Source organism: Gordionus sp. m RMFG-2023, chromosome 2 (assembly GCF_954871325.1).
Source record: "Gordionus sp. m RMFG-2023 chromosome 2, tfGorSpeb1-WG-v2, whole genome shotgun sequence".
In the NCBI taxonomy this organism is placed as follows: Eukaryota; Metazoa; Nematomorpha; class Gordioida; order Chordodea; family Parachordodidae; genus Gordionus; species Gordionus sp. m RMFG-2023.
Window position 1 is genome coordinate 8,710,341 of NC_088776.1, and position 26,986 is coordinate 8,737,326.

The 26,986-nt window shown below is 27.2% G+C and overlaps 1 protein-coding gene across 1 annotated transcript; it reads right to left on the reverse strand.

Moving 5' to 3' along the window:
- Positions 1-499: 499 nt before the first annotated feature.
- On the reverse strand, positions 500-25,218 carry LOC135923422 (protein disulfide-isomerase TMX3-like). Its single transcript, XM_065458157.1, has 13 exons — positions 25,148-25,218; positions 25,058-25,094; positions 24,975-25,014; positions 24,770-24,933; positions 16,321-16,522; positions 11,039-11,116; positions 10,363-10,728; positions 7,592-7,683; positions 6,237-6,516; positions 5,730-5,798; positions 3,577-3,852; positions 2,235-2,298; positions 500-965 (listed from the first exon to the last, which is right to left on the reverse strand). The coding sequence occupies exons 1-13, from the start codon at positions 25,188-25,190 to the stop codon at positions 889-891; spliced, it is 1,788 nt and encodes a 595-aa protein (XP_065314229.1). The 5' UTR covers positions 25,191-25,218; the 3' UTR covers positions 500-888.
- Between the last annotated feature and the right edge of the window lie 1,768 nt (positions 25,219-26,986).

A 26,986-nucleotide genomic window follows, 5' to 3' on the forward strand; every position in this document is an offset into this window, starting at 1 on the left:
TAAATAATAAAATGGCGATGTATCAAAAAATTTGTAAAGAAATTATTTTCCAATTAATATTTATATTCATATCATAAACTATGACAATTATTTGTTAGATTTTGCATTAAATAATAATTTAATAAATCTTTAAGTTCAAACCGTAAAATAAAATAAATTTAAAACTGCAAAACTTGTAAATTAAGTAAAATGGTATACTTTCATATTTTTAAATATCAATTTATTCTTAAAAAAAAGCAACATTTGACTTATGGATGGAGCCTGCTAAAAATAGTTATCTTGAGAAAGTTTTATAAGGGTATTCAACATCGGAGATTTTACTGTATTCTTTTAGTTACATTAATAAAATTTATTATTATCGTTTAGCAAATATTTGAAGTTAATATTTACTAAACTATATCAACTAACATATTCATGGTGATTTACAAATATAATAAATATTTTAAAATAATTAGGCTTTTATTGTAATATTAACCTTCTCATTATAAAAAAAATAATAATTTAGTTAAACAATTTTCCCATGATTTTACATTAAACATATTGCACTTATTAACATATTTATAGTAAAAAAAAAAAAACTCTATTGTACAAGAAAAAATAAAATAACAAATCATAACCATCATGGTATTCCATATAAAATTAGAGTAATTAAATGCCACAATATTTGAACACATTGTAAAAAAACAATAATAAGATTATCTCAATGTTACAAATAGAATTTTTAAAAAATTTTGTTCATTTAAGTTTTCTAAAAAAAAATTTATTTACGCCGTGTGGGTTAGTAGTTTGGTTCCAGACCAATGTAAATGTTTTTGATGAATAGTATAATATAAATATTTTTTTGGGGCATTCAAATTCGCTCACTTGGCTAAGAAGTTATAAATATTTTCAATGGTGTCTAATCAGTCTTCTGTGACGAGTCTTGAGAGATCCCGTATTTCTTCTCCTTATAACGTAAGGATAATCTAAAGATATTATAATTATATTTCATAAATAATTTATACGAATATCCTGTATTTTTAAAATATAATCTAAAACCATAAATAAATTTCTCTAGAATCAATCATATAACATTTTAAGGAAAAATGATTAGTTGGCACTTTAGCCGGTGTAATGTAATGTGCAAAAGTGAAATCTGTGCGATTTTGAAAACTCACACCATCAAAATCACATGGCTAATAACGCGTGATATTGAAAATATCATTTTTATCACATCAAAATACATTGAGGGGGGGGGGGATTTAAATTTTCAAAATCTCACAGGTATATAATATTTTAAAATCTCATATTTTCAATTTCAACATGTTTGGCTTAAATCGTGGAAAATTTAAAACGTCAGTTTTAAAGAAACTGACAGATTTGGATTGAAAACATTATATATAATGCGAAAACTGTAATCTTGAAATCCATTTTTCTTCTTCATATATCGATATATTTAATTGTATAATGTATGCTACAATTAGGACGAATTATGTCTATACTAAGAAAGTAAACTTTATTAGAAAATGCACCAACTTCCTTCAAAATTATAGATGATAAATTATTATATACATTGGATAAAAGTAAATTTTAGATACTTTTTTATTTGAAATAAGTAAGGCATATTAAAAATTATAATTTATCCTTTGCAATGTTTTACAATCGCTGAACCAACAGGAAAATAATTATTGTCTATTTTTAAGAGTATGTATATGACTTATTTTAATGTATACTGGGTATGTTAGAATATTTGATATATTTTTATTAAAATTTGGCATGAGATCAGTTTAAATTATTATTGGGCATTATTATTTGAACCTATATATATATAAATATGAGCTCTTGTAATGAAACAAAATGTCTTTTAAAAAGCATTACAAATATTTTAAAACATAGATTAAAATTACTAAATAGTTAAGATATATATATATATATACATTAATGTTGCTATATTTTAATATTAATAATTTTAAATTCATGTCATAATTTTATTTAGATTAAATTTTTCAAAAACATAGATGGTAATTTATATCGAAATTTCATAACCCATTAAGTGTGATCTTGATATGTGGGATATCTTTATCTCAAACATCAAGATTATACGTTACATAGGTTCAGGAAGCTTTAAAAGAAGTCCTGATTTCGGTTCCTAAACACCGTAAAAGGGGTTAAAATTCTGATTTGTACTCTCCTGCAAGTTGTTTATAAATAAACATATATATATTTAAAAAGATGAATTTTGAATATATCAATACCTTTATTTTTATATCCCTCGAGGTTAGTATTTTCGTCATTTATTCCTTCTTCTTCTGTCCATTCCTTTTAATAATTCATAATATTATAAAACAAAAAATAAATTAAGAATTTTTATATCAAAAATATTAATATTTTTTTAGGCCCATAAAAATGAATAGAATTATTCTGTTACTCGTAAGAATATTTGATAGAATGCTATTTTTAAAAATAATTTAAATTTAAAAAATTTATGAAAAGCGAAGAATGTTATAAAAAAAATACATGTATCAGCGTATCAAAACCAGGCAGGTCTAGAAACGCAAGTGAATCTTTATCGACTTTCCTTAGCATCAAACCACTTTTTCGGCAAAAATCTCGTGACTGAGAAAAAACTTTTGAAGTCGAAATAAAATGGAGAGATTTTTCAAACACTAATCAAACAAAGTCAATCCTAATGACGCCAAGATTTTATTGAATAAGGTATCCGAAGCGCTAAAACAAAAACAGACTAAAGATAATCAACAAGGAATTTTTCAAGCACAAATAGTAAATGATCATGTGAAATCAGATAAAAAGCCATTTTTTTAGCATAATATCTTAAAATTGAAATTCAATTTTAATTCTTAATCCAATTAATTTTTTTCAAATGACAGGATATGACGTGGTGCAACCATTTAAAAAAAGTGAAAAAATTTTTCATTAAATAGTTTAATTTAATATCTCTATATGATTTTTAAAAAATTTCTCGTTTTTCAAAACAGAAAATGTGTGCAGAATATGGAACATGTAAAATTTCGATTCCTGTAAATCAGGTGAATATTTATATGACATCAATACTATATTTGATAGCTATGTTCGTGAATGCTATATAATACTATATATGTTTTTATCCGAATATAAATTGGCAAATGGAACAATGTTTAAAAAAAATTATTTAAGAGTTCATTTATCATTTCTATAGTGACAGTGACAGATCAAATTATAGCCATTTCAAAAATTGGATATAGAAATGAAATGTATATAATACCTTATCGAGAAAACTTTCAAAATGAAAAAGTCAATAGGATCAGTATCAGGTTATAATTGAGATATATGAAATAAAAGAAACCGAACAAAAAACATTCCTAATTATTTGCTAATCAGATGATTGCAAAATAATATAAAATAACCTACAATTTTAAACGATGGTTATTTTTTGTAAATTTTAAAGAAAAATGGGTGTCCAATCAACATCTCGGGAGGAAGGAGTATGCCCTCTGAGTCTGAGAATATTTTATAAATGATTCTTTATTTTCTATTTAATTTAAATAAATCAATATTTTTTTACCACCAATAATATATTTAATATGCGGGCAAATATACCCTATCGCTTAAGGAATGTGCAACTTGCCCAACATAATCGGTTTTGGATTTGTCCCGTGATCCGTAATTGCCATCAGCATATAGTCGCGAATTATTATCTGTTTCACTACCAGTATCCTCTTTGCTATCTTCTTCCTCGGTTTCTCCGTCACCATAATTATTACCTTCAGGACCATCATTGCTGGAACAAAATACATTCCAGAAAATGAAACAAAGTATTACCAGTGGTAGGCCGAATATAACGCAAGAGAGAATGGGTTGGGCTGAAAACATGTCCTTTTTTGTGTAGCGTAATAAAAAAAAATTTAGCAAAAAGGAGTAAATGTAGCGCGAAGGTCAAGATGCCGTATGAGAAATAAATTATTTAAAAAATAAATCTAAGTCCTGTTATTATTTTTGTGGAGTGAAAAGAATGATAAGCTTAGGATGGAATATCCTATGATGTTGGGGAACAGGGATTTTAGGGATTCTATCTGCAGTATTTGTCGAGGGATGAAACTGAACTAAACTAATTTTTCGAAAAAAATTTGAGTTCTGTTAAGATTCATACTATTTTTAAAAAAAAATTTAATGAGGAAATGTTTTTCATTTTTTTAGCCCCACCCATAAATATTTTTAAAATAATTTTTGGCCTGGCGGTTTTTTATTTTTGATCGGCCCTGATTAAATTTCGTTTTTTTGAAAAATCGTTGCTATATTTTGCAAAAATATGTTACAAAGGAAAACTGAAAATATTCATAGGCCAGATCAACAGCCGGGATCTTCAAAATCATGCCATTTTTCGTCATGTTACAAGTCTGCTACTCTCTGATATTATTTATTTTGCTTTAGTAAAGTTTGAATGAAATATTATATACCTTTAAAAAATAATTAAATCATTTCTGAACCTAAGCTATACCTATCTTGAATCAGGAGCATAGCCTGCGGGGGGGGGATTCCCTTCCCCATTGCAAATTTGCCAGTTTTCGTAAATGTCTAAAGTTAATAAAAATTTTCTCCCTACATACCCCACCCCCTCCCTCCCTCACCTAAATTATACAATATATCACTGCAAGAAAAGAATTTGAAGGAAAAATTAGTAAAAGTTAATAACTTTTTAAAATAACAACTATAAATTTAATTTTCTAAAACAAAACTATTTTTTATAAAAAACATAAGTGAAAATCCAAAAATATTTTATAAAAATATAATTTGGTCAAAGACCTACAATAAGTGAACCCAAAGACCTTTAACAAATTTATGGTGGAAAACCCCGCCAAATAATGTTCCCTTATAAAAAAAATCCTGGATATGCCTATGCCTTGAATCATACCAGGTTCACGATTTTGATCTGGTTTTTACCTCTAACTTAGCAATAAGAATAAAATGAAGTATAGCATGACTCATTCCAGACGAGCCTTTTACTGCTATGCCAAGATGTTAAAGACATGCCATCAGGACGCTTGCCATTCTCATTTAAAGGGTCTTAAGGCTCCAAAATATTGCGAAATCAAACGGAATCAGATCAACCTATTTAGATTATCGTGTGACTTTAATAGTGCCTACCAAATGGGTCTATCTGCTTTCTACGGGCAGCAGTTTTTCCTAGTCAGAATCGCATCTAGTTATTAGTATTTATTTGGAGTTTCAAAGTAGTTGGCAGTTAGTAAATAGTTTCTCAAAATGCGCATTGAAGCATTGGTATTAGGAAGCTCTTTAAAGGGTTCGAAAAGATGTGGTCGAAACCTTAAAAAACGAAAGCCAAATTAGCCAATTTATTGCCATTAACTAACTGTAATGAATGATAATCGGGTTAATGGAATAAACGTGATTTCCGATTTACTATGTTTCTTATCATTATTAAATAACATAATTCAGCCATCTTCTAGTCCATTCAAATTGCAAGCTCTCTACAATTCTAATCCAAAAACCATTCCCCCCCCCCCCAATCATTTTAGTTATAAGTTATATTTATTCATCATTTCATTTTACTTTTTGCTTATATAATCTGTTAACAAAATTTTTTTTTATCTTGGATCCCACCAGACTATCCAACAAAAGGTCTGTCTTTTAAAAAAGATCGGACCCAGTTATTGATTGTTGACCATCGCTATTGAATAATACAGGGCAATTTAGGAAAAAAAATTATTATATAATATAATGCGAAAACTAACCGTAACAGTTCGATATGTGGTAAATACGTTACGATATATCTTGAAACCGATACTATTTCCTCCGTGGGCCTAAGAAAATATTTAAAAAATAAAATATAATAAAAGGCAAAATGAAAATAAATCCTTTAAAAATGATTATGGGATTATTAAAATCTTTTTGAAGATCATAAAATTGTAGATTTTTCATAAGTATCATAATTATTTTGTAATTTCAATCATGAAAGATTTTCTTATGCAAATCACAAATAATTTTGGCATATTTTTTTGAATAGAATTTTAGTAAGATTCGATCCAAAAATCCTTTTTGAGAAAAAAAAAAGTTGATACAAAAAATCTCTTAAGATCTTATTTTTTATTTTGAAGAGAATTTCGAACTGCGTTTAAAAGTAAGTGCACTTATTTATACAGCTATATATCGTTTAATTTTCTCCCTATTTGTTCTAACAAAGTAGTAATCACGCAACTAACTTTAAACACATTAGGTTTGTAAAAATAAAAAGCGAAAACCTTTACTTTCCCCTTCAAAATGCCTTCCAAAAAATCTCGCAAAGTTAACGTCAAAATTTCCTCCCGATTTTTATTTCCCGTATCTTTCGCTCTGTCCCGAGTGTTTTCATTTTCATTTTGATTCGGTAGATTATTAAGATTTACAAGATCATAGTTATGGCGAAAAAGGAAATATTTTGTAGTAACAGAGTCGAAGACTAGTAAAGATGGGTAAGAAAGGGATGAGGCCGTAAGAGACGATATCAGATCGGTGTCACCGGTGTAACCGAACCAAAAGGTGCTTAAAGAGTTTTAAAAAAGTTTTAGCAAAAAAAATAAAATAAGGAGAAATATAAATAATTATATACCGTTGATTTACTATTTTCAGGTTCATTCAAGCATTATATTAATTTAAAAAAAAATATATATCAATTATTGTTGATATTAACCATATCATACAAAAACTAATCCTAACGCCCCCCCCCCCACTTATTTTTAATTGCATTGGGGGAGGGGTCATAGTATAATATATATCAGAGACCAGCAGGCCTGGCCCGTGTGTTTTATTATATACTCGAGCCGAGCCTAAAATTTTTTTATTTAAAATAGCCGGGCTTGGCCTAAATTAAAAAAAAAATACCCAGGGCCGTATTTTAAACGCCATTATTTGCTATAAAAATTAAAAATAAATGTAATATATCTTTAAAAAATCAAATCCGAGTCGGGTCGGGCCATGCAAATAGTACCCTCTGCAGGTCTCTGATATATATATATATTATATTTTAACTTTCTTTCTTAATATTATGGTTGTGAACCATCGCTTTAAAAAAAGAGTTCGGAACCCAGATTTAAAATCCCTGAACCAGGTCCGGGGTAAAAAAAAAAGGACTTTAAAATTTAGTCAAAATAAACAGAAACATCAGTTTTTTTTGAAAAAAAATTTACTTTATTATATTATATTTTAGTATTCATCATAAAAATAATGTTATATTTGTATTTAAAGCCAATTATGATAATATCTACCAAAAGATCATCATTGAGAGAATAAATAGTAAAAAACAATTCTTGAAACACTAAATTATTTTAAAAAGGAGGTCTGGCTTTCAGTAAAATTTTGAGGATTCCAGGTCTGCATGTCTTTGATTAATAAACTTTTTTGTATTCATTAGAATTGATAGATTTAGGGGGTGGTAAGGAAGAGTTTCATAAGACATTTGATTAAAATAAAAAATGATGATAATCGACAAGCTTAATAATATAATAGATCTCGTTTGCAATAGATAAAGATCTTTTTTCACATGAATACAAACTGTATTTATACACATTAATCTATAAATTCCAAACGTTAATAATAAAAATAATAGTTTTTTTTATACTGATCGTAAATGGGCCTAAAATTTAGAGCTAAATGTTCCAACGTGTTCGTAACGTTTTTGCAAGAGGTATCGATTTGATTATTGGAATATATCTAAAAACACAATAAATATTATACTATAAAATGGTTTGCCAACATATTTTATAACATCTATGTTATTTTTATTAGTTAGGATATACAGTGTTATGATGATTTGATGAAACATATTGAGGATTTAATTTAAACACATGCATATATAATTATAATCTTTACAAATGTACAACAAAAGAAATAATATAATTATATATGCATGTCTTTAAATTAAATCGTCAATATGTTTCATTAAATCATCACAACACTTTATTTGAAAACTAAAAAGTCGGTGGACATATAATCCGCCTATTTAATCATTGAAAATTTTGTTCGTTGACTTAATTTTCTCGCCTATAGTAAATAGTTTTTATTTTCCCTTCTAAATCTTAAATAATTTTAAAATATTATTCATGTATTACCATTTGACTTCTCATTTCAAACTTTTTACGAGTATCATCATTTTAAATTAATAATTTTAAAAATAGTGAAAAATAAATAAATAAAATTATTTATTCACTCCCCCATAATTCGTATCAAGTTTTAGAGAAAAAAAAATTTCGCGTATAAATTTTAAATCTCCAAAAAAATAAAATAAGAAGCTTCACAGATGATCCCAAGGAATTTTTATTTTTTCATCATTTTGTAATTAATGATCCTTACCCCACCATGACAGTCCATATTCCCCATTTTTTTGGTTTGACAACGCTCCTAAAATTTGTTCTATTAATACAACTCTTCTTTTATTGCCCAGTTTATCCTTTCTCCGAATTTGATATTTTCCCGCATATTCTGAATTGTCAATATTTACTCCTTTGTTATCAATAATGTATTTTTTCGGCCAAACGTATGCTCTTTAGAGGCCAGCAAAGCTATTTTTTCATAATCCGAGCTCGAATTAAATAAAATTTCAACCGACCCGAAACCAACCTAACTAAATTTTTTTAAATTTGAGTGTGAATATTATAATATCTAAAAAAACAATTAAATATTACGTGTATTACTTTAAATAAAAGTATATTTGACCGCCATAATATAATCAATATTTATATTAAGTAGCATTATACTAAAATTGAAAACATATACCTATATACCTTTTATTCAGTTTGAATATTAAAAAATTGAAATACAATCGAATTTAAAAATGATTGCGATTATATAAAAATAATGTGCATGATATAAATATATTATAGAGATATATAGATATCATTATCAATAGTATCACATAATGAATAATTGTATATATAAAAAATAAGGAATCGAGTTTGTCAGGTTTTAAACAAGTACTTCTATCTTAGAAGGCTCTACCAGCTACTGAAAGCGCGCTTCCACTGCTAGCTAGTCAGGAATTTAAGAGCCAAAGCACTCAAACTGGGAAAGTCGTTTTGACTTCCACCAATTTAAGATTTGGTAAACGAGTATAAATATTGAAAAATTTGAGTATTTAATTAAATAGATATTAGATAAATATATTTTAATTAACCTGATAGAATATGATGTGAATAAAGTATGTAATAACACAAAATTATAATAACAAAATATTTTGGTAAACGCATGTTACGAAAAATAATAATTGAAAATGACATGTTATTCTATTTGACATTATGAATTAAAATGATTATTTATCGGGTTGGACACCTCTTACAACCCGACAAGAACTCGAAAATAAAATTTTTTATGTCCGAACCCACCCCGAACTCGCGAACTCGGACAGCCTGTGCAGACCTCTAATGTTCCTGTTCCATACCTATCCAATTTCAGAATTTTCTGAATGCTTAACTTATCCCTTAACTCCATTCAAAAAGTTCCATCAGTATATACTGCAATGTTATTCTTTTGCACTGTACCAACAAAAAATAAATCGCATTCATTGTTGTATTTAGGTTGCAAAGCCAACTGCTCAATAGTTCTTCTAAACATCTTGCACATAAATCGTACAACTTTGAATGTGATATGAAAGAGCATGCGTTTGATCGAAAAAATAAACTATTGATAACAAAGGAGTTGAAAAAAAATTGAAAATTCAACATATGCGGTAAAATATCAAATTCGGAGAAAGCATAAACTGGGGAATAAAAGAACAGTTGTATTAAACATTAAGAGCATTGTCAAACCAAAAAAAAGGGGAATGGGGGAAATATGAGATGACATGGTGTTAGGATCATTAATTATAAAAAAATTAGTAAAAAGGTTTTATGGGATGAATTTGTGAAATTATTAGATTTCAATGTTAGTAAAAAAAAAATTAAATGTATAAAATACTCCTAGTGTTGAATTGATTAAAATTTTTTGCAATTTTTATAATCAACAAACACTATTTTTTATTTTATTTTTTAAATATAGTTTTCAAAAAATGTTTTAACCGAATAAATAAAATCTGTGGATGTTTACAAAGTTTGAAATTTTACTATACAATTACTAGGTAAAATGCGACATTTATAAGTATGATTATCGTAATATGAATCGGCATGCGGCATTTTGTAGATAATACGTATTAACGATTTTTTTCAGAAAATACTGTATGAAAATTTTTATCACCCCCCCCCCCCCCGTCATTTAAGATATAATTTAGTAAACTTATAATGTACATATATATTTTGTTAACATTTTCATATTTTATTTTTAAATAATCGTTTTATTCGCTGCATTTAATTTTAAAAATCAGAAAAAGAAAAATGCTTCAAATAAAACAAGGCGATTTACTTTGACGTAAGCAATGACCACGTATCTCCCGCACCATCTCGCCTCATGAATAGCATTTGAATCGATGTTAAAGAAAGATTTGAATTGTTGACATCTGATCCATTTGTAAATCGCCTTTTCAATCATTTCTCCATCTTTTCCCAGCCCTTGGTAGCCAACAACTGGCAAAGTTTCTTCCTCCAAAAGAGGTCCCGTAAATGTGTCCTTTTTTCGACCAACGATTAAGGTATCGTCGGGTTGTTCCGTCGCGGAAGCCAGAGAAATAGTAGGTAGATAGGGGTAAATTCTGTTGTCCTTGAAGGAAAAAATATCTGGAACGAACGTTGATTTAGAATTGGGGGGAGCGTCGATAAGTTTGGTGTATTCCTGTGAAAAAAATAAATAAATATTGTGTTAATATTAAAATTTCATAATTAAAAGAGCAAAAAAATTGTCTACCATTTTTCTTTTAAAAAAATAAAAATATTCTTATATTAAAATTCCCACTAGTTAATTATATTATAATTCCCTTGAATAAGGATAAAAAAAATATATATATACTTCGAGAGAGCATCTTTCTCTTTCTCTTTTTTTTTCGTTATTTCATTAATTATATTCTTTATTCCTTTCATTTCTTACAAGGTTCATATACATACTATATAACTATATATGTTTCACATTCATGTTGTGCACGTACCATTGGTAAATCCGAATGATCAATTGAATAAAAGTACGTTGAAACGTAAAGCTGTGAGGCAATAGAGTTGTAAGCATTCTAAATAAAATAATTTAAATATATATATATATGCTTTCATAATAGTAATTATCAATATACATATTTAAATAGTCTGGGAACATCGGATTTTATAATCATCCCAAAATACAATCCTTGTAGGAAGTTCAGCACTTGCTCATTAATAAATATATCAGTATTGCCCAAAAAAATTTGTATAGACGCACTTCTGATTATGATTGATATTTAAAACATACGAGAATGAAGGTGATAAGGTTTTTGATAAGAGAGAGTTGGGAAAGCGTTAATGGAGTAAAAAAAAGTAACGAAAGCATTATCATTTGAAATTGATTGACAGTCTTATACATTTTGATTGCCAGCAGATATTGCTCCATAGCCAAGGTGGGGTCCTCCGTAAAAAAAAACTTCGTCCTTGAAACTTGGTTTCCAAAATTGTTTCTAATGTAAATAACAAAAAATATTGGCCCCAAATAAACTTTTACCCCTCCCCCCTCAGCTGAAGTTTCTTAGCTACGGGCCTGAGTGAAAGGATCTTAAGCAGATTAGAAATGAAATATGGTAAATCAAAGGAGGAAAATTTGAGTGTGAGTCAAACTAGGAGATTAAGCATTTGGAAAGGCATTAAAATCAAGAAAGTTATAAAAAAAGAAGAGAATAAAAAAGGTGAATGGATAAGATGCAGTTTGGATTCAAGACAAGGACTAGTCATGGACATTTTGAGTAAAGATTTTATATGTTAAAAATGATATAGTTAAAGAAATAGATAATAATTGCAAAAAAAAAATAAGTAACGGAAAATAGTTTTATAATAAACGATCAAGTTCTTAAAAAAATTATAAATTATCAAAAGCAATAAATATATATATAAATAAAAACAGTCTTACCAAGTTATTAAATATATAAATAAGGTTTTACAAAAAGAGGGTTCAAGTGAATGTGCAATACCACTGAGTGAGAGTCAGGCAAGCAAGAATTGCGAAGGATTATTGGCAGAGGTGGTTTAAAAATGATATATAAAAGACTATGATGATCCGAGTCAGCCCAGACTAAAAATTGGGAAAAATATATTTTTTTCTTCTAAATTTAGGGTGCGAGGAGTTTTAAAATGGGGGAGAGAAATAAATCCAGGCTAAAACTAAAATTTTAACCTAGGCAGGTTTTGAAGATAGTGTTATTAAACCGGCTCAATTTGAGAAGATTTTTAAAAACGGCTAACTCAATATTTCAGCCAGAAATATGTTGCTCAAGTCTAGAGATTTCGGTAATAGATGTCCAAGCCTTTGTGTCATCTATAAGCAAAATCTAAAAGATTGCATAATATTTTTCTAGTTAAAATATTGAGTTAGTCGTTTTATAAAAAACGAATCAAATCGTGCAGTTTAACGACACTACTTAGAAAACATATTGATTTTTATTTCTTTAGCGTCGTTTTTTTTAAATAGTGTGCCGCCATCTCAATTTAGATCGCTTTTTAGGAGATCTAATGGGATTCGGATATAATTTTATGTAGAAACTTGTATTATAATAATAGACATCCTAACTCTTATATTTTGGAGATATCAAGGGTCAAAGTATAGAAAATGAACTATTTTTTTACGATTATCGATTTTCATTCCATTAAAGTTACTAAAAACTACAGAATTATAAATAATTATTCTAATATTAAAATAAAAGTGTAAACATTCTATTTTTTTCAAAATATTTTTAGTAGCCGTTCATTTAAACCCTATTTTAAGTGGGTTTAAAATCTTTGAGTTTTTTCTATTTTTACATAATTTTAAGTAAATATCACAGAGACCAATGATAAAAATTGACCAAAACACTATAAAAAAAACAAAGAATATTTTTTTTATTAGCATAATAAGCAATTAATTGTAAAGATTTTACGTCATATATTTATGCAATATAATCTTTATTGGTAAGAAAAATTAAAGAACAGCAAATTATTGTTGTGAATGTTAGAATTTGCATAAAGATTTCTTTTGGATTTTGTTGTACTTTATGTAATTTGCATAAAGAATTTTTGTGGATTTATTGTTATAACGCGTGATAAAAAGATTATATTTGAATAGTTATGATTAGTTATAAGAAGATTGAAAAGAGTATAAAAAGGCAAATTTTTACGATATAAAAAATCTTTGTTTTTTTTAAATTATTAATTTTTTTAATTATATTTTATTTTATTTTATTTTATTTTTTTATGATTTTTACTATTATAATTTTGAATAAAGAATTAAAGTTGATTTTATGATTTCGTGATTCCTAATTATTATTAATTTCCTTTTATATATATATATTTGTTTTCTATTTTTATATTTAGGTTTTGATGCACAATGTCAAACTTGTCGCTGTGACAATAAGAAGATTGAAAAGAGTATAAAAAGGTTTTGATGCACAATGGCAAACGTTGTCGTTGTGACAGTGGTGTTGGAGAGCGGAGGAGACCGGCCCTTTACAACCTTCAGTCTGTGACCGGTGGGACAACAAGGAGATGTGTCAAACTGTATTCTAATACAAAAAAAAAAATTCCAGAAGAACGTAAGAAAAATATGTAAATAAAGATGAAAAGGAAAAATTATGTTGTTAAGATTATGTTTATGTAGGAATATAAAATCTAAAATTAAAGACAAAGGTAACATTCATAGTAGATAGAGATAATTGTGTTTAGTTATTTAAAGGTGATAATTAGGAATTTTATATTTAGAAGTTACTGGTAAACTAAAAACCAATGGAATTTTGAAACTAATAAAGACTTTTTAGATTTTAGAATTATTATCAAGTGATCAATAGAAATAACTTTGACAAAAAAATAGAAACATAAATTGCGAAAGTTAATATTTAACCAATAGGTTGCTGAGATATAATAATTAAAAAATTCGGTGAATAAGATTAGAATATAACTTTATTGTTAGGAAATAGTTGATTAAATTATTATTGAAGATTTACGTTTAACTTTTATTTTAAGGGCTGCGAGAGATAAAAGAGCCTCAAGGATTAATGTGAATTAGTATATTAGGTTGTAGATTAACCAAAAAATCTTCATAGAGAGAATCGGCTTTTCGTCATTAGAAAATTTATGCCGCAATCGAGCTCAATTTGAGATCGGATTTTTATTTTGAATCATGAATAAGATTTAAGAAGAATCATACAATATTATTCTAATAATACAAAAGGAAAAACATGCTTTAGAAATATACATATCAGTTTTCAACAACGGTTGTGCGAAAAATTATAATGATTAGATTTCATAAGTTCTTCAAAGACGTGGGGTGAAAACCATAGTGATTAGAATTAAGAGGTTGTTCATAAACGTAAGTATGAAAACTTTTATGAAAGGTCATTGATTTCTCAACAACGTATGTATGAAAAGAGATTTATATATGTCAGCAGTTTTTTTTAAAGACTGAGTGTCAAAGAGTACATGAGGAAATAAATACACAATGATAATTTTTTTAAAGAGATAGGTTTTGATATATATTTGAGAATAGGATTTTTAGATATAAATTTAGTATAGACATGGCTGAAAAGAAGATGGGATCAATAGCTAAAGGATGAGTACAAGTAAATTTTTCAATGAAAATATGGGTCTAGGCTTCATTAAGGGGAGAGGGGTGATAGAATTTGATATATTTATATAATTTATTATATTTTGCTACGTATTATAAATTTAAGATTTAGTATAATTTACGCCATTTATTAAAGGCAGAATTAGTTTAGAGGGGATAGATGTAGACATTAGGATAAGGTTGGTATAATTATATATTTTATTAGTATATTTGTATTAGGTAGTTTATATTTGAGAATAAATATAAGAAAGTGATAAAATATTTCAGAAGTTATTTAAATAGATTATTTTAGGTAGAAGTAGATTAGATGTGATTACCCGATATCTCAGCAAGGGCAAACTGTCGTAGAAGACCCGAAGGTCTGAAAGATAGATACGATTACAAGAAATAGAGGCAACAACCAAGCAATTACAAGAGAAAGGTGGAAAACAAGCGTTTATCAAGTTCGTCAGTGGCCTACAAAGATAAAAAGCTGATCATTTCCCAGGGTGACAAGCGACAGATAGAGTTCAAAAATTTCAAGCGACAAAGCCTTCGTTAGAACTTAGAAGACAGCAAAAATTAAGAAGAATAAGTCGAGATCGAAAGAAGATTGATCATTCGCAGAATGTTGGGTCTAATTTAAGTAGGGAGGTGTTGTGATGTTAGAATTTGCATAAAGATTTCTTTTGGATTTTGTTGTACTTTATGTAATTTGCATAAAGAATTTTTGTGGATTTATTGTTATAACGCGTGATAAAAAGATTATATTTGAATAGTTATGATTAGTTATAAGAAGATTGAAAAGAGTATAAAAAGGCAAATTTTTACGATATAAAAAATCTTTGTTTTTTTAAATTATTAATTTTTTTAATTATATTTTATTTTATTTTTTTATGATTTTTACTATTATAATTTTGAATAAAGAATTAAAGTTGATTTTATGATTTCGTGATTCCTAATTATTATTAATTTCCTTTTATATATATATATTTGTTTTCTATTTTTATATTTAGGTTTTGATGCACAATGAAAAACTTGTCGTTGTGACAATTATTACCATCCAAAAATATTTTTTAAACCATCCAACCTGAGATTTTTTTGGTAAAATTTAAAATTTTGCAATAATATAAAAATATCATAGGAACAATGAATTACCTATGCTATATATTGAACAAAAAAAACGATTTTGGTGCTTAAAATTTCGTAAAAAGTGGAGAAATTCATTATTATTTAAAAAGGAATTTAAACTTCAGAATGAGGTAAAACAGATCCACATTAATAAAAATAATATTTAAAAAAAATGGAATGTATACACTTTATTTTGATATTAAAATGAATTAAACAACAATACATTTATTTAAAGTAAATTTATAATTTGAAGGACAATCGGATAAGGGTAAGAATGGCATTTTTTCCTACTTTGACCCTTGATATCTGCAAAAATATAAGAGCTACATTGGGCTAGTCGCGTATACTTTAAATTTGTATACAAAGTTACACCCATATCCCAAGGGTGTTTGGAGAATTGTGATCTTTTTGACAAAGAATGACCCTACTAATTAGATTTATGTCACTACAAAAATGGCCAGAGTATGGCGGAAAATAGGGGAAGTCAATATACAATTTTATTAAACATTAAACAAATATTCAATGAGATAAATTATAATGCACACTAACTTCAATTTCTTTGTTTTTCTCATTTTTCGATTTATGGACAAACATAAAAAATACTCCATTAGAATGAATCGCCAAAACGTCCAAAAACTGTTGAGGATTAGACAATTGTCTAACATAAGGCCCTTTAACTTTATCAGCGAACACCAAAAACTCGGCTACATTTCTACTCCCATCATATACGTGTGGTTTACCATTAGAAAAGCTAGATTTTTAAATTTAAAAAAAAACTAATATTTATATTTGAAAAATATTTAAAAAAACATGTATTTTTGGATTAAACATTTATACCCGGTATTTCGCCCATTTAAAAAAAATGGATGAATAGGGATTGTCGCTAAAGAGAATTTGCCAAAAAACAGCTGCTATATTAGGTTTTTTTAAACATACACTACATCCGGCTTTATTAGAAGTAACATTAAATACATATAAATTTTTCGGTTAAAATATTTTTAAAGTGATACTTCGAAGTATATATAATTAACGTTAACAAATAACTGCACTATTGATATTCATTGAACTATTCGTAACGAATAAATAAAACCGTTATTTTTATCCTATTCAAATTCAAAAATTAATCTATAAAAATTAATTCAAAGTTATAATAATGCATTTTAAATGGTATCGTGTAAAAAAAATTCGTTAAATTACCGTTTGGCGCTAGGAATCATTTTTTCTAAAAAAAAGGAAACTGATTTTACTTTTTCATTCATTCACTTGACACATTGGTCTTCGGTTAATGATGCTTACTACCAAAGGCAGTACCTAGCGAATCGTGATTTTACAATTTCTATTTGATACATACTATCAAATATCAAAATTTATTAAAATGTAATAAGAACCTTATTATTTAAGAAATATTATAACGGAATCACGTGGTCGAGTCCGGCCTCCTATATCATCCCCCCCCCCAAGGACTGAACCACCAAGTTAGATTAAGAAAAAAAATATGATCATTGCTGGGATTCGAATAACCATCGGATTGGTAAGCAACGCTCTTGCCGACTAGGCCACAGATTTCCAAAAATCACGATTTTTAAATATATATTACAAATATATTTGGCAATCTATCCAAATGAAAAATAAACAAAATACAAATTTGATAGGTAATACCTTAAGGTAGTAAGCATCATTAACCTCGGTCTTCTAGGCCTTTTTCCTGCAAGAAAGCCGAAAAAACCTTGTTACCCAGATAAACATGATTAGGTGGAGGGCCAAAATCCCTTCCCTCTTTATTTAATTATATGTAAATCAAATTTTAATATTATTTAAAATGGAATATTTCTAAATTAATGATATAAAAATGGCAGACGATATATTATTTTTTTATAACTTAATTAAATGTTTGAATTGACGACAGGCAACCTCCATTTAAACAAGGGATGCGGTTAAGTTATCATTTATTTAAAAAAAAGTATACCATAACGCAAAATGCTCAATTTGTAAGCACCATTACATATTATTAAATTTAAAAATAAATGATTAAAGATTTGGAAGTAAAAGTTTATAAAAAGAGAAGAAGTTTCATATAAAACATGTTTGAATATTCAATACTAATAAATAATTATTTTATTTTGTTAGTGTCAAAGAACCCCGCAAATTAAATTTTTCCCGACCCGAACTTTTATCGCCGAAAATTTCTTTAAAGCCTGAGCACAGCCCGAAATATTTTTAAGGCCCTTGCATGGCTTAGGGACTAATTACAAGACTCCATTGTTATTGGTATTTTAGTTTCGAATCGAAAAATTAATTTTTTTAATAGAAAATAGAATACTGTCAAATTTTGGGGTAATGATGTATAGCGTTGAACGTTATTGATTTTTTTTATCTGCTTTATTAAAATATTAGATAGCCTCGTAGTTTTAAAAAATAGTTGTTTTTGGGTAGCGTTTGTGGTCTAGTCGATGAGTGCGTGTATCACTAATCCAATAGTTCTAAGTTCGAAGTCAGAAGGGACTTTTTTTAGGTGTTTCCGTGTTACGGGGGATAATATATAAAATGTCGGAGAGGACATCTTGATTCCGTTGATATATATATCAGACCTGCAAGAGGAAACATTTGCAAGGCCCGGCCCGGATTTTTTAAAAATATATTATATTTATTTTTAATTTTATAACTAATGACAATTTAAAATATAAGACCCAGACCGGGTATTCAAAAAAAATTTTTTTTAGGCCCAACCCATGTATATTTAGAAAAATTTAAATAGGTTATTTCCGTAAAATTTGTTCGTTATTTAGCAAATTATATGATGACCGATGCTATATATCACCGGTTAATTTGTTAAGGCCTTACTTTGCATAAGGAAGTCACTTCTACTAATCTAGAAGAATTATATGAAAATGAAAGATATGAACATACAAAATACAACAGATGAAAATGAAAACTCTTCAGAAACAAAATGCAAATCATCATGGAAAGTATTTTTATGATATAATATTATTATGGCCTAAAACTATTCCTATTTTAAATGATTATTTTTCAAGATCATTGATTAAAAAAAATCACTCAAGTAACTTTCCAAAAATGATATATAATAATTTTATTTAATATATATCATTTTTGGAGAAGTCAACTCAGGTGTGATGTTAAGTGTCCTTTAATATCTTCGAGTTCCTAAATTTTATAATACTTCATAAATATCCGATATTAAAGGAAATATTTCTGAAATTTAATACAACATTACCATCTCTTCTGTTCAGAAAAAAATATTATTACCCTTTGAAAGGTGGTCAGTATTAAAGGGACTAATTCTCATTTTTAAATTTTGTCGTATTTTTTATGATTATTAATTTATTATTGATACATATATATATATGTTAGCGGCAATGTGTTACTCTTTCAACATTAAATTATTTTAATTTAAAAATATGATTTTACTAGAAATGTCTTACATCATGTTTGGAATACATACCCTATGAATTTCAGACAATTTTGCTATGAATTTTTCAACTTAATACAATATATATTAGTTTATATTTTTTATATAAATTATAAATTAAGAATATTTAAAAGTATAGTTGCAGTAAGAATATACACTTCAAATCAAGTTTTTATTCACTTTATTAATTGATAAAAATCATCACAAATTGAAAAATCCAATAATCATAATATAGTAAAAAAATATATTGACGTTTAACAATTAAATGTGAATACATGCTTACATACTAGGACATGTCACCCCTTTATAGGCCAGTGACATTCCCTACACAAAAAAAAATATAGATTAATATTCAAAAAATTTTTTTAAACAAAATCCAAAAGAAACGTATTATTCTACATATTCAATAACCTAACATCGGATAACAATTCCTCCCAAATAATTCTCATCCGAATCAGTCCTCGTCAGCGGTTTGGGCTCCGATATCATGGGCTGTATTTGGCACATCACGCTGGCCGATCTGTGCTGTTCCATGACCGTTCTGATACTGATGGCGTCCGTCCTGTCGATGTTTGCATCCTTGTCCGTCGACCTTTGTGACAGCGACACCGGTTGCAGATTCGCCTTTCTGGGCCCTCCTAGCGCATTATTCACTAATTCCCTAGCCAGTCTTTTTGTCATTCCTTTCTGGGTAATGCGGGTATTATAATCTTGTTCCATCAACGGTCCAAAATTCTTTTTGTTCAAAGCCAGACATTGATCTCTTAAATGGGTCTCCGACTGACAGTTAAAACATCTTTTCTTTCTAATAAGAGAACTGCCCGACGTCGAAGGAGCCTCCGTTTGGTGAACGTCCCTCCCTAATGCTGTTGAACTCCATGACTTTTGGAATTAGGGTAATCTGCAAGTAATGCTCTTGCAAATGAATTAACTTTGACTGCGAGTGCATATTTTTAAAAAAACTTTTTCTTTTACAAAAACAAAATTTTAAACAAATTTTATCTTTTTCCTTTACACAAAAAAAAATTTTTAACAAATTTATATCTATTTTTCTTTCCTTTGTTTCACAATTTTTAAAAATTTTTTAACCAAATATCTATTTATTTATTTTCCTAAACTTACAACCATATCAACATCAAAGTGAACCTCGTCCGTAATCATAAACAAAAATATAACTTTCTTTTTCTTCTCCTAGTGACCATTCATCACAAAATTTTTTTTTACTTTTTCTTTTCTTTCCTTACAAAAAAAAACAACTGCCCGGTGTATAACATAATTAATCATAAATGATTCCCTCGTTATACCATTTAATTTATCACTATACTCCTATCGCTCTACAATGAGGATACTCGAGTATATAAAACAATCAATAAACTAATAAAATACTTTCCTTCGACGGCCTTTATTACCATCTTTCCCGAAAGCATAAATTACCGAAACACACCCAATTGTTCGGTACTCAATTAATTTATTAATTTAAGTAATCTTGTTTTGTACTCCACTAATTTTATCTATTTATGTAATTACTTAAATAACCAAAGGAACCTCCTTCCTCAAAGGAGGAACACAAAAAAAAAAAAATTTTCCCAATTTAATAACCTCGAGACCCAATTCTAATCTCATATAATTATAAGATGTTGAGCTCTCCCTCTGAAATATAAAATTTCCTTTATTTTCCAGACTTTTCAATGTTTTAATTAGGCACCCTTTAATGATAATATTCCATTACATTAAAATATATCCCATTAGCACTTAATCATAAATAGTGGGACACCAAATGGAGGCTGCTTCGACGTCGAGCAATTCTCTTATTAGAAAGAAGTTTTAACTGTCAGTCGGAGACCCAGTTAAGACCAGCTTTGAATAAAAAGAACTTTGGACCGTTGATGGAACAAGATTATAATACCTGCATTACCCAGAAAGTAATGACAAAAAGACTGGCTAGGGAATTCGTGAATAATACGCTAGGAGGGCCCAATAAGGCGAATCTGCAACCGACGAACAAGGATGCAAACATCGACAGAACGGCCGCCATCAATATCAGAACGGTCATGGAACAGAACAGGGCGGCCAGCGTGGTGTGCCAGATACAGCCCATGATATCGGAGCCAAACCGCTGATGAGAACTGATTCGGATGAGAATCTTTGAAGGAATTGTTATTGATGTAACCCTGATGTTAGGTTATTAAATATGTTGAATAATATGTTTCTTTTTAGATTTTGTTTAAAAATTTTTTTTGTATATTAATCTATATTTTTTTTTGTGTAGGGAATGTCATTGGCTCATAAAGGGGTGACATGTCCTAGTATGTTATGCATTAAAAGCATGTATTCAAATTTAATTTTGTTAAACGTCAATCAGATGTATTGTATAAATCTGATTGGTGGAAAATTATTATATTATATGAAAAGGAAAAAATGATGATTATATAATGTATATTTTTTTGATGTATTTTGATTATTAAAGTTTTGAAATATTTTAAAAAAAGATTCTTTTATAAATTAATAAATTACGGAAAAAATATGATATTTTTTTTACTATATTATGATTATTGGATTTTTCAATTTGTGATGATTTTTATCAATTAATAAAGTGAATAAAAACTTGATTTGAAGTGTATATATTCTTTCTACAATCTATATTACGATTAAATATTCTTTCTACAATCTATATTACGATACGTTTAAACTCAAAGGTTAAAGGCAAAATTGTCTACAATTCAAAGATAGGTATTCTAAACATGCTATTTTAAAATTTAAAAAAAGGTGCTTAAAATATGATTTAAAGTTGAAAAAATAACACATTGCAGCTAATATATACATTGCAGAGTTGTTAAAGTAGCGCGCTAACTTTTTGGTAGCTATAGCTAATAGCGGCTACTTTTTTTGTAATTATTTAATTTTTTAGCGCGCTACTTTTTTTGAAAGTAGCTAAGTAGCCGCTACTTCACTACTTTTAAAAAATATAATGAAGGTAAGTGTAAACATAAAAATTTAAATATAATATAATTAATTATAATTTTTATGATTTATTATTTAATTTTGAAATTAAAATATAATTTCAATTTGTAATTTATATTTTCATTTGTATTATAAACCAAAATCACGTGTTAATAATTTAAAATGTCATTGCCTATGGATATCCAAATCGTTGAAAGTGATTCAGACAATGATATTAATGAAATGGAAGATACCAGGGAAGAAAATGTTCTTAATAGCTATAATACAAATTTCCCATTCATTAGATTTGAAAATTTTTTAAAATAAATGTATAACCAAAACTGGTTTCAAATTTATTTGTTTAAAATGTAAAAAAAATATTTCCTCAAATCAATCCAATAGCTATAACCTCAAGAAACACCTAAAGGTAAATTGTCATTTTTACATTCTAATAATATTTATTTTATAAGACTGTTTATGAGTTTTAAGGAAATCGAGAAACATCTAAATAATTTTGGTATAGGCGACTCTACATCCAAAAAGACTAATTCAATTCAAACCAAATTAATTAATAATGCAAATGACAATATTTCTCAGAAATTGGCTGATAAAGTTATTGTTGATTTTATAATTTATACAGTTTAGCCAATGTCCTTAGTTGATAGTCCATCATTTACCATAATTAAAACTCTATCCCCTGGTACAACAATTTTATGCCGCCAGACACTAATAAATAAAATAGCAGATAACTTTAAAATGATGAAAGTGCTCTAATAGTAGAGTTATCAGAGATATCATATATATGTACCACGGGAGATAGTTGAACACATAACAGTAGGTAAAAACTTATTTATATTTATAAATTGATCTGATTAAATATTTTTGAGCTTATTTGGGAATCACAGGCCATTGGCTAGACCTTAGAACTTTAAAAAGAAGATCTGTGGCATTAGCCCTCAAAATGATAATAAAATGCCAGAAATACAATGTACTTGCTAATAAAATTATTGATAATCTATCTTATATTAAAAATATGTATATAAGATTAAATATGCCTTTACCCTCATGTGCTAGTGTTGAGAGATTATTTAATAAGGCAAAACTTATACTTTCTGATCGTTGCTCTAGACTTGGGGATGATAATATTGAAATAATTTTATTACTAAAATGCAACAAATTACCATAAATATTTATTTTTATTTATAATCAAAACTAACTATATTTTAATATTTATATAAATGTTGATTTTTATATATTTACTATACAATAACATTATAAAAAAAAATAAAAATTTGTTTCTAAATTTTTTTATAAAGCTACTTTTAGTAGCTAGCGAGCTACTTTTTTTGACAAATAGCGATAGCGGTTGCATGCTACTTTTTTTAACAAATAGCAGTAGCGCGCTATTTTTAAAAGTAGCGTTTAACAACTCTGATACATTGGTATAAATAAATTATTTTATAATATTTATTAACACACCTCAATCATATTTGTTTTTGTAATTAAGTAATTTTATGTAGCTTGAAATTATTTTAGCTTAACACATTATATTTTGTGAACAATTTTAAAATGTAGCTTAAGGCATGTAATGAATAACATTTGTATGAAAATATTTTGTAGCTTAACAAAAAAGTTTCCAGAATATTTTTCCCAGACAATTTGCATAATAATCTAATATAATAATCTAATTCATTTTAAACTATACATTCATGCACATATCGAAATTTATAGCCATTTTGATAATAGCTAAAAAAAATTATTTATATAAGAATGTAGGGTTGTAAAACCCATATTTCATATTTATTCTTTAATATTAAACCACACCAAACCTAGAAAAAAAATTTCTTAAACTATTTTTGCAGTGAATCAAATCTGGTTAAATATTTTAGTGGAATTATAAGCCTTAGAAATTTACTATTAGGTAAAATAAATAGAAAAGAAAGATAAGAATGAGGGTTAAGATTATGAGCCAATTAAAGTTTTCAAGTGGTTTCAGTTTGGGTGTCATTCAGAGCACAGAGTCAAACCAATAGTTATAACAATTCCATTCCAATTTTTAGTTCAAAATATGGTTTAGTTCCATTTCAGTTATTTTGTTTGCATATTTATATTGGTTCATTACCCTGGTTTAGGGAAATATATCTTTGAATCTGAGTTCAGGATTCACAAACCTAAATAAATGCATTTTTAAAGAATAAATATTATAACCCTCAGAAGATAGGATTCATAATATTTAAAAAAAAATTATTTTAATTCTTATTTATTATATTGTGACTAGTCCTTAAAAATACAAATATAATAACATATTCATATTTAATTTGTAAATTTGGATAAAATAGTTTAGTATTCATATGAATTAAATAGTTATTCATATTCATATGAATCAAATAATTTTGAATGTTTTGTACAAATTAAATATTTGTATTATTTATATTCTATATATAAATTAAAAAAATCAATACAGCAAGTGCTGGTTGGTTTGATCATTTTTATTTTGGAATTGTATGAAATACAGGGTTAATAAATTTTTATAATTTTATTATAATTGAGTAGATAGTAAATACCAGATAAGGTATCAATTTAATTATAACTAAGGTGATAGTGAATATAAGCTTGTGAAATATTACTTACAATATAATTGTAGGAAAGCCATTAATTTTAAATTTATTTGCTAGATATCTGTGTTTTGTGGCATCAATTTTAGCAACTTTAATAGGGGTATGATATAATATATCAGCAACTTTACTCCATAATGGTTCCAAATGTTGACAATGATTGCACCATGGGGCATAAAACTTAATTAGAATAACATTTTATAAAATAGGACTTGATTTACCATAACATACCAGTAACCATCTTTGTATAAATCCTCAAATCTAGGTATATAATTAATCAAAAAGCGGGTATAATATTAATTACTTATCCCCTATTTCAGGAACTAATTGTAAAGTGCATTCTAGATGTAAGTATTATCAATATTAATATATAAAGGTAAGAAAGTAGTAGTACTTGCTAAAACATTGAGATACAAAATTTTTAAATATAAATTCATATCATTTTTATTAGGCGCTTAATATAGAATAATAATTTTCGAAAGAAATCCGTACGATCGGTCGGGAATTAGCTAGACTTAGTAATCTGATTTGGCGATAAAAATAATTAGGCATAGGGTAAAAAAAACTGGTTTAATAATTATGTAAAGATTTTTGATATATTTTAAGGGAATAAATTTTAACTTAAAAGCAAAATAAATTGTTTTTTTTTTATATTTACCAATAAGTAACATTACAGCGGAATTCATGAGGAAAGTTTTGAATATTATTAATTGAACAATAAAAAATTAAAACGTTATTTGAATACATAATATGTAGATATTATAATTTATAATTATTTAAACAAATATTATTATCATACCTTACAGTTTCCTTTTCTAAAAAAATAAATTTCATATCTGAAAATGAAGAGAATAGAATATTATCCTTTCAGAAAAATTACATTTCAAGTTTTCTCTATTCCAAAAAATTTTTAAAATAATATCACAATTTTATTTATTATATTTTAATATTTCCTTTGCCTAGTTATTTCCTTTCCTTGTTTCAATTTTATCTTATTTTTTTTATACAGACCCTATTGTTTTATTTCAAATACATTCAATAAAGGCATATGCATAGAAATAGAAAGATTATTTTTAATTTTCTCATAGAATTGCAAAACAAGCATTTTAAAAGCTAACCTTTACAAATTGTAATAGCTCGAAATTTATTTTTATTTATAAGTTTTATCGTATGTAAAATTATAAGCAGTTTTATGTGCATAAAACTATAACATCCATAGTTATCTATGTGGAGTGCAGAAATGAACAGGTTACCTCCTCATCATATTGCATGGAATGCCAATATTAACTATCTAGTAGCATCCATAGGGGAAGGGTCAAAGTTCTCTTTAAATTCTATAAATTTCCTCTCAATACATATGAAAGCTATAAATATGACACATCAATCAATAAAAATTGATCGATTTGATGATACTTGATGACATATGCATGGAGAAATACCGCAGAGTAGAATTAGTCGTAAAAGGGATGTGTTTTAAGAAATGTTTAGATGAACGTCCAAATCTCTCCTTTTAAATTTACATAATTAAACTATTTTGTGATCATCAACTTGTTTTACATAAAGATTTTCGAAAAATCAATATATTATAACTGATTAATATTTCCATCCTATATGTTTTGATGAAATTAATGAGGAACGTATAACTACAGAGATCTCCTCGTTAATAGTGATAAGCTGCGAGAAAAACTAATTTTTTAGAATTTACAACAATCCACCTATTGGATTGAAGAAGAGTATAGACGATTTGATTCATAACAAGTTATATATAGTATGCTAAACGAATATATTCTCATTTTACTTTTTCACAAGTGAGCTGCTAACGAATTTTCAGTAAATTAAAAATAGAGCGAGCAAATATTGAGCAGGATTAGCTAGAAACATTTTTAATGATGTCAGTAGAAAGAAACACCTTATAAGAAATTGAATTAAGTGAGATTCTTGATTATTTAAGCAAATATTCACCATTAATACGAAAATTATTAAGTCAACCCTCGAGGATATTAAAACTTAGGCACAACAACAGCAAATTCATTTCTTTCCAACTGTTTAAACCTGATTTAGAAATAAACTTTTAATAGCTTTTATAGTATTAATTATTGAATCAAGCTCACTATTAACACTGAGCACTCCATTGCATTAATAACTATATACTTATTTACATCTTATTTAAAAATATTGTATTATATTTTTATATTAATATATTTCTTTTTTTCATTAATAACTATATACTTAT